General features: G+C 51.7%; 1 protein-coding gene across 4 annotated transcripts in view; it reads right to left on the bottom strand.

Moving 5' to 3' along the window:
• Positions 1-9,827, bottom strand: part of Tmem266 (transmembrane protein 266) — a 123,905-nt gene that overhangs the window by 2,725 nt on the left and 111,353 nt on the right. For 3 of the 4 annotated variants that reach the window (XM_031344763.1, XM_031344765.1, XM_031344766.1), the window contains 2 exons: positions 6,784-6,973; positions 594-656 (listed from right to left, as the gene is read on the bottom strand). In XM_031344763.1, the coding sequence (XP_031200623.1) occupies positions 594-656; positions 6,784-6,973 (253 nt within the window). The remainder of the gene's footprint in view (positions 1-593; positions 657-6,783; positions 6,974-9,827) is intronic. The other variant, XM_031344764.1, reaches the window with a different exon arrangement.

The raw sequence follows: 9,827 nt of genomic DNA, 5'->3' as shown, positions 1-9,827 counted from the left end.
AGGCAGATTTCTGAGTTTGAGGCCAGCCTGGTCTACAGAATGAGTTCCAGGACAGCCAGGGCTACACAAAGAAACCCTGTCTTGAAAAACAAAACAAACAAACAAAATCAATCTTTCCCCCACAGAAAAATCACTAGGCATCCTTGAGGATTTCAAGGGTATGAAGGAAGCATTACGCACGTCAGGACTACCTAAGCCTGCCGCCCCTTTAACCAGTTATGTTGAATAAGTTTGCTTTCCACCGGGGCCACCTGAGCACAGGTGGGAGATCACTTGAGTTCTGGACTACAAACCCTTCCCTCTGTAGGGCTCCGTACTGGACTCTCATGGTCAGAGATGGATCAGGTTGGCCCGAACTTGGCAGCTGCAGGCTCAGCTCTAGGCCATCAGAGTTTCAGCTAGCCCATATGCTAAGGATTAAAGCTCTAGGTGTCTTTTAACCCTGAGCTCTGCCATCACAATCTCCAGGCTCATAATGGCAGGCCCTGCTACCTGAAGCCAGGCCAGACTGTACCTATCTTTGGGTTTAGGTTTCCCTGGGGTCACAAATGTCCTGGGACTGCATAGTGAAAACAGTGTCAACCCAGACTTACCACTGCTGGGCCCATTGTAGTATTGGCTGATGTAGCTATTCATGTCATCTTTCACCGTGGCTTCTACAGAGATGAGGACAGAAGAGGGATGCATGTGGTGAGTGTTACCACGTTCTAGCTAAGTTGCCCTCTAAGCACTGTAAAATGGGGGTGGCAATGGCTACACTCCTGAGTTATTGTGAAGATTACAGAGAGCTAACAGGCAGGTCAGGTTCTTAAGATGGAGCCAGACACACACAGAAGGCCTTCGATGCACACCTATGACAGGGTACGCAGTCCTCAGCACATCTGTGGCTTATCTGCCGGCTGAGGTCTGCAGGTGACACACTTGATGGTTTTTGAGGCTACCTTCTGAGGTACACCTGAGTTGACTGCTGAAACCAGTCCACCTTCATATCTAGAGACTGAGTGGGAGACGCACGGATCTTAAAAGCTTTCTTGGCCTCTTTCTGATCTTGAAATGCCTGCGGTCAGAGGTGTGTTCCGAACTGATGCTGAGCGGAGGGTGCGGCCCAGGCTGGCTCCTGCCTCCTGCATTAGCTAGCACAGATTCTCTGTGGACATCCACAACCTTCGCTCTAATGGCAGCCTAGTTCTGCCACTGCACTGAGGAGCAGAAGTGAGGGTTCTCAGCAAACCACAGACGGTGCAGGGCCACTGGGCCATGGGGACAGGCAGCAGGGACTGTTCACTTAATCAGGTGCTGTTTGCTGGGGCTACCGTTTGTCTAGATCTTGATCAGATCTTTCCCCTTGCTAGACTTCAGTTTCTCCATGTGTTGTGTGAGTCCCTACAAGGCTCTTACAGACTGTGACATATCTGAGCTACAAGGCTAGAAGGCCCCCGAAAACACCAGAAGGTCCCAGAAGCGTCTGGATCATCTGCTACTCCTGGAGAGAAATCAGTGCCTCCTACCTACCCAGGGCCTAGTTCTCTGCCAGGTATTAGAGCAAGGGGGAGTTCCCACCTCGGGAACACGGTCAAGGGCTGGGGCGCACCCACCATTCAGAGGAGCAGGGCTTTCCAACTCGTCAGGAAATAAGTGCCTAACTGCACAAGGTTTTACAGAGCCTCCGACTCCCTTGCACCTGGGAACAGAGATGAACCCATTGTGACTGTAACCCTCAGCACCGGCCTGACTAGGCTGTGCCCATTTAACATGCTAGTCCTTCTAAAACTGGCATCATCATTTCGCTAAAGCGACCTATACCCTGCAAATGTATTTAGCAACTCTGTTTGCCGACTCATGCCAACCTCTTGGCCAGCAGATACCCTGCTGTTCTCTGCAGGCCTGACCAATGTGAGGCTTTCAGTACACTGTACTCCTATGACCCCCTACCGAGGCTCCCCACCATCATCCCAGACCTGGGGTGGGTGGTGGTAATCTGGAGTTGCAGCCCGCTGAGCAGCCTGCTGCAGGCATCCCTCATCTCAGCTACCCAGGTGTCCAAGCCTCATCTCCTTGCTCTGCTGCCTAAATGGTGGAGGAGGCCATATCTTCACCCAGGCGTTGATGATAATATGCTCAGCCAGGGAACCTTCAGCCAAGACCTCTCTCCTGAGCGCTGACTGGCCTGGGTATTTCCTGGATGACCGGTGAGACTCAAGTCCAAAGCAGAATTCATGCTCTCTCTCCCCTGCCTCTCCACCTTCACCGTGGTGAATGGGTCCCTACCCCAGGAGAGATCCTGGCTACTGATAAGTGCCTCCTCAGCTTCTGTAATACCCAAACTTTCATAAAGCCTATAGCTAACCAGTCAAGGGACCTTGACCCCTCTGCTAAGGCCCTGCTTCTTATGGGCGGGACCTCATGGCTTCTTCTCCACGTTTGACTTGCCTATAAGTTTAATGAGTGGGCTCACTCCCTTTCTGAATGTACTGGATTCCAAGCCTGGTCCGTGGTGGCTACTGGGGTCCTTTCCAGGGCGTGTACTTCACCCACTGCTCCAGACCCATGCTGCACAGGGGTTTCTGTGTTTGAAGTCTACCCTGGCTCCTCTACATGTTTCATGCAGGGCTCCTGGGTCCCATTCTCCTAGAACAGGACCCTGGGGCTGAACCTCTCTCCCTATCCACACAGGGGACACAAAGCCTTTAAGAACAGGAAGCACAGGCCACTCAGTTCCCACCATACTTTAGTTTGACATATGTCAAGTGGCCAAACAGAAGTCTGGACAGGTCACGTATCTGCAGGACCTCCAAACTTCCCATTTCCCCTCAAGAGGCACAGGGCCAGTGTGAACTGCTCTCCTCACCGTTCAGCCTGTGTTCTCACTCTTCCCCCTGACACCTTACACGTGGGACTGGCATGAGGCTGGGCAGAGGAATACCTGACTACATGGCCAGCTTCCTAAGGCACTGCCCTCTTCCCACCTAATAACAAGGCCCTCCCACAGCAAAGGTTTGTTTTGATTTAGCACCCAGGAGCCCTAGGGGGGTCTGTGGAAGCAACTCGTGGAAGACTGAGCCTGACAGACCTTGGTTGTGGGGAGAGAAGGCGCAAACCTAAGCTTCAGATAAAGACACACTATGGTGCTCTCCGGGGTACTTGCTTGCTGTGTGGCCTTAGGCAAATCTTTCAGCCATTCTGCTTCCTCGCCTATAAAATGGGGATGACAAATGCATAGCATAGCTTCTGGAAAGCTTTACAGCCCCCGTGACGTGAGTCTCTAGCCATGGACAGGCCTCACATGCCTGAATCCCTTGGCCCATAGCACTCCCATTGGCTCTGAAGTCTCAGGAGGCTCATCCCTCAGAGTGAGCACTTTGCAAACCCAACCTGACTAATGCTAGCAAAGCTGAGTCCAGAGGAGACACTGACTCCCTTGGTCAGGGCTCCAGAGCTGCTGGTCAAGGCAGAGGTAGAAAGGCTGGTGAGCTGGCTGGGCCTGCCTCCTGGAGATAATGAGACAGCTGAGCTCCATGTGGCTGAGTAGTTTCCCTGAGGAAGACTCACACACCTCAAAGCCTAAGAGGCCATGTCCTGCTCCCATTCTCTCACTCCTCTCTGATGGAGCAGCAACAGTCCCTGAGAAGATGCTGACACCCCCAGCGCACCTGCCGCTTGCCATGCCTGAGGGCAGTGCACACAGCTGAACCCCTAGGCTTTCTCAGGGAAGAGCTTCCCCGGGGGCTCTGAGACCAGACAAGCTGTTGGACCAAGTAGCTTTAAAAAGCACCCAAACTGCCAGGGGGGCAAAAGCAGCGACTTGAGCCCGGGACCCTTAGGGGACTGTACAGGCCGTGAAGCTAACCCTGCTCAGGGAAGCTAACCTTCAAGGCCAGACCTGGGTCCCAGCCTCTTTCAGGCTACTTCAGAGGGCAGTCTGTGAGGCTTTTCCAGGTCTGTCCAACCAAGCTCAGAGGCTCTAGGGTCCTCAGCACTTTTATCAAGCCCACACCCTTGGGGCCAGCAAGGGTGTCTTGGTCCTGTCTTCCCCCAAGGATAAACCCTGCAGCCAGCTCAACTTCCTGCTCCCTGGTGCTTGGCAGAGGGAAGGCCAAGGGCAGACTGGCCAGAGGCACCTTTGTGGCTGCTTCTCTGGATGCTGGTGCAGCAAGGGGGAACGACAAAGTTGTGATATATGGGGAAATCTGTGGCACTCCCACCAGGAGCTGTATTTCATAAGTTATGGGCAAGTTTCAAGACTAATAAATTTGGGAGAGAAGTATTAATGACTATACAGGGGCACTATGAACTTGGCAGGCCCCAAAGCCTGGAACTCTGCAGCCCAGGTTTTAAAAATGATTTGTGCTGAAGCAAGTCTAAACAGAAGGCAGTCGGCATTGTCTGACTGGGACCTGCTGGCAACTTCAGGAAGCTCTTCAGGAAGCTTAGGAGGGGCTGGAGCTGTACACTTTTGCCCTCCCCAGCAGCCCTCCCCCACTTAAGGAGTGACAGCCATGCAGAGGTGATGCTGGCCACGTCCCAAGGCTCCTGTGACTCACTGCTATGTCTGCAGGTTCATGCCTGGATTGTCTGTGTCTCACTGGGCATGCAGAGGGCCTCTGAGCCCTGCTACCCTGGAAGTCACAACTGCTAACAAATGTTGCCCTTTCTTAATCTTCAGAGTGGCCCGGAATGCTCTTCTCTCATCTGACTGTAATTTCTCGTGTCACAGAAATTCCCACCCTGGACATGGCTCCCGGTCAGAGAGAAATCAGCTGGGGGATGCCCTGAGTTCCTGCACTATTTCAGGCCATGAATCATGGAAGCTTCTCACAGCCTCTGCCTTGCCTTTTGCCCTCTGCTTCAGAGGCACTGGCCATGCCACCGAGGGCTCTGGGGGCAGCCGTGGAAATGCAGTTGAGGACTGAATTGTGCCTGGGTGGCTGATATACACCAGGTAAGTGTGTATTAAAAGATAGGGAGGTATCCAGGGGTGCCACAGGTGATGGGGCAGGAGCAGGTGAAGAAGGGTCTCGGTTAGCATCCGTTGCTCATTGCATAACCATGTCCCTCCTCCATGTGTTACACTGAAGTTTCAAGTCCCGGTACCAGGATATGAGCTTTATCAGGAAACACGATGGCGGTGCAATGAGTCAAGATGAGGTCCTGTTAGAGTGGGGTGGGCCTGTACAGATATGGGGTTTGGACACAGATATGAAGGGAGGTGCCACATAAAGATGACCGCAGAGACTGGTGCTTCCACAAGCCGAGGCTTGCCAACCACCACCAAGAGCTACAGGAGAGGAGCAAGGATTATGTTCTCCATCGTGGCACTCAGAGGGACCAGCCCTACCAACACCCGGATCTCAGATTCTAGCACCTAGAACTGTGAGGCTAGCTCTGTCCCTCAGATCCCTCAGCTTGGGCCATTTTGTTATAGGCATCTAACAAACGACTGCACTACTCGAAGGGACTTGGGTGTTCTTCAGAGAGAGAGAGCACAGGGAACCAGTCAGGGTGGTAAGTCAGGAGTGGCACGATGACTTTAGGAGGTCACTGTACACTGGTGGTGAGAGATTACTCACACTTGGATCCTCACACTCCTGTGGGGCAGCAGAGGGAGCTGGAGGTGAGGCCCCTAAGTCTCAAGCCATGAAGCTCAGCCTCCTGCCCCACCTGCCCTTTCTACGTCTGCCCTCAATGTGAGGCAGACAGAGCACAGGAGACCAAGGTGAAGTCACTCCTGGACCAAGCTGGCTTTGGGAGTCCAGAAGTCTCATGTCTAGGCCCAGCACCATCTTTCTCTGGATGTGGCTATTTCTTTACAACCCTGTAAGGACCCTGTCTTGACAGCAGCTAAAAATCAGGGCCCAGAGAAGCAAAATGCCCTGCCCAGGTCAAAGCTGCCTGGAAGAAGAAATAGGCTTTAGACCTAGAAATGGCACTGGGCTGGGGTTACAGCTCCTCTGCCCTTTACCACTCACGTTATGGCCTTCTATTTGCCCCGCCTGCAAAGCTTAGGCCACAGGCTATTCTGGTTTTAGGCCTGGACTTCTTCTCTGGGCCTGGTAAGTGGAAGTCCATTAGGAAGGTCTCAGACCTCTGACTAGGAGCCTGGTTCTATCAGCATGATGGTTAATGCTTGGTCAGTTTAACAGGATATACGATTACCGAGGAGACAAACCTCTGGTGCCCAGAGGTTCTGAACTGAAGAGAGAAGAGTATGAGAGATCTAGGTTGGGTTAACTAAGGAGGGAAGTCTGTTCTAACAGTGGATGGCAGGATCCCAGGAACTGAGGCTCCAGGCTGAAGAGTATTGGAAAAAGCAGGCTAGTAACAGTTTCATCTAGTTTCTGACTGGGGAGGTACAAGGTACCCTTTGGCTGCTGTGGCTCTCCCAGTATCATGGGCAGCACTCTCTAACTTCCTTCCTGCCTTCCTGCCTTCCTTCTGTCCATCCATCCATCCATTCATCCATCCATCTGTCCATCCATCCCACTTTTTTTGCAAGTACAAGGAAAGTAACAACTGTTAATGCACAATGGGATTTGAATAGCTTTAGGAGATCTGAATACTTTTAAATTTGCATCACAATCCCTTAGCTAGATGTTCCTCCTGGGTCCTGAGAGGCAGTTAGTTCCAAGGGCACTAACTTTTGAGTGTCACCGCAGAGCAGATAAAGAAGGCATAGACCTACAAGTAACCCCAGCTCTGGGAATCCCATGTTTTAGCCTCTCTGTGCAGACACCTGGAATGAGGTGAGGGAGGAATCCTTGGGACTCTGGGGGACGGCGGGCTCACCTTGAGAAGGCCTCAGCTCCTCCACGATGCTCTCAGCCGCAGTCTCCTCCGCCCACGTGCTGGCCTCCACTACCTTGTAGCGGCTACGTGGCTGGCTGAGCACGTGTGGGGCCTGCAGCGCCGCCTCCCGCTCGGCTGCCAGATCCAGGTCTTGCTGTGCCAGGTGCGCACGCAGCTGCCGGATCTCAAACTGCAAGAGACCGAAGGATTGTAGGTGGGTATGCTTGCCAGGGTGGGGGCGGGGTGGCACCGGTGACAAGGACAGGGGCCTGCCTGGGTGGTAGACTGGGATGTGGGGATAAAAGGCCCGAGCACCCAAAGGCGAGACACTGCATTTCTTAGCAAACTCTCATCAACACAACATACTGGAACCTTTTACAAACCATAAGTGCAACCCTTTGCCTCAGACAGACTGTGGGCAGGCCCTACTCTAAGAAAATGTCCCTGAATAGAAAGCCAACTGTAGTTTATAGGAAGGGCACTGAACCAGCCGTGGATTTGAATCCGCCCTTAGCTACTTGTGTGCCTCCAAGGAAATGGAGGGAAAGCGCTCCTCGGGAGCCTTAGACTGGTGGTTAATGGAAGTCAGGAGACTCTCCTCCCCAAGCTAGTATGACTTAAGCATTTGGGCTTCACAGACACGCTAGTCTGGCTTATTTGACTTCCAGTAACATCCATTTCCCTTTTCCACGAGTTGTGGGAGATAGCTCTCAGCTAGATAGAACTGGGATATGTGACCTTGGGAAGGTTATTCACTTTCTCTGGCCTCAGTATCCTGGTTTGTAAATGCAGTTTTATGTCTCTGATTTTTATGTTCCTTTCTGAAGGTGTGGAAACAACACCACCACCACCACCAACAACAACAACAACAACACAACCTCAGTGGAAACACCACCACCACCATCATCGGAAAGCTTCTGAGAAAAGCTTCTAAATGTCTCCCGGGGTTTATGACTGTGACAGGTGTCCACACTCCAAATCTTACTGAGACATCTGGGTGTAGGACAAAGGGTCTGTGTGGGTAGTGAGTATTCACTGCCACCTAGTGTTCAGAGTACACATTGCACCCTCTACACAGGCCAGCGTGTTGATGCTTTCAGTTACTGTTGGCTGCAGTCCCAGAGCATCCGCCCCGCCCACTTCTTACAGTGTCAGTCTGGCATATTCAGTTGCCTTCATACCATTACCATATACTCATTTTGCTTGGTCAAAATAGTATTCCACTGTCTCCCAGATCTGTTCCTCAGGTGTTTTTAACTGCAATCAAAAAACCTCCTCACTTCTTTGTTTCCTCTCATCTCAGCCTCTAACCCATTCCTAGTCCAGCTCCATCTTCAAGGGCCCTCTTAGGCTGCTCACTTGTCTCCAGTTCTACTACTGGCCATTGCCTGACAGCTGCATATTTTTCATAGACTCTGGAAAACCTAACTCAGATGCCCCTGTCCCCTCTGTTCCAGATCACGTGGCTGATGTCTGCTCAGAGGGGCTTTCCTGGTCTCCTACCCACCCCACCCTTGGTCACAGCAGCCTCTGAATTCTCTGCATCACACTGATTTCATTCCATTACTTTTGTCTCCGTCCCTCCCTCTCTTCTTCCTTAGACCGGGTCTCATGTAGTCTCAGGCAGCTCCAACCTCACCTTCAACTTGTGATCCTTGGCCACACTTTTGAGTGCTGGGGGTGCTGCTCTGCCTGGTTCTATGCAGCTCTGGGACTGCAATTCAAAGCCTCCTGCATTTGGCAGCCGCTCTCCCAACTGGGCCACATCCCCAGGCCTATTTTCATTTTTGGTCCATCCATGTTTTTGAAAGTAGACCGTGAGTACAACTGAAAACATTTAGTTACTCACGCAGGAGTGGCCTAGTGGTGACCAGCACTGGTGACCAGCGTTGGACATCTCACTATCTGCATGCCTTGTCTGGGATCACTTATGTTTTATTAACCTCTGTCAGGGATGCACCTCTGGGTGGGTGCTTCTGCACTGGGAGCAGCAGGGGAATGGGACATCACAGAGGAGGGGGACCTTCTCATAACTCTTATTTCAGCCATGCATCTCTCTCCTCAGGCACCTGCCCAGTGCAGAGCTTGGGTGCTGAACTTCTGGTTCCATTTCTCCCGAGGACAAACCATGGCCTCTTTTAGCCATGGTGTGGCCTCCTGGCCAGACAAGCCTTAGAATGTTTTACACTTCTGTATAGACTTTTACCCAGCCCCCTTGCCCTGATATGTCACATGATGTCCCCTTCCTCCCAGAGTCTCTGGGGCTCTTAAGAACAGAGTTAGTCCCATTTCCTCCTCTGGGGCTGTTAGCCATAAGCCCTCCATTCTTATATGCCAGTCACTATTTTCTCCACTTTCCCTAAATTCCTTGAACTCTGTACCCTCTTTGAGCCAACCTACGAGACTCAGAGTTCCCTAAGTTCTGTGCATTTAGATCCTCCCTTCAGCTCTCATTCTAGTGGTGTCTGAGAGGCAATCAGATGCAAATCAGATGCAAATGTGCAGTTCCCCCCCCCCACACCTTTCTGTTAAGATCATTCATTAGTTTATGCTTCACTACCCCAGGTGTATGCTGATAAACAGAAACAAAACCTTATTAGGTGCAAAACTGCCACGTAGAATCCTTCTATTCTGTATGCAAAAATAAATACATAAATAATAACTAAATAAATAAAACATTTCTAAAAACCAACGAAAGCAAACTTCACTCAGTTTGCACTGTATGCCCCTAAGTGCAGTGCAATGCATGCCCCTGTCTATCAGCAGTGCAGTGCATGCCCCTATCAGCAGTGCAGTGCATGGCCCTGTCTATCTGCAGTGCAGTACATGTCCCTGTCTATCAGCAGTGCAGTGCATGCCTCTTTCTATCAGCAGGGCAGTACATGCCTCTGTCTATCAGCAGTGAAGTGCATGCCCCTGTCTATCTGCCGTGCAGTGCATGCCTCTGTCTATCAGCAGTGAAGTGCATGCCCCTGTCTATCAGCAGTGCAGTGCATGCCCCATCTATCTACAGTGCAGTGCATGACCCAATCTATCAGCAGTGC

Source organism: Mastomys coucha, unplaced genomic scaffold (genome assembly GCF_008632895.1).
Source record: "Mastomys coucha isolate ucsf_1 unplaced genomic scaffold, UCSF_Mcou_1 pScaffold23, whole genome shotgun sequence".
NCBI classification, from domain to species: domain Eukaryota; kingdom Metazoa; phylum Chordata; class Mammalia; order Rodentia; family Muridae; genus Mastomys; species Mastomys coucha.
This window is presented reverse-complemented; position numbering and strand designations above follow the sequence as displayed.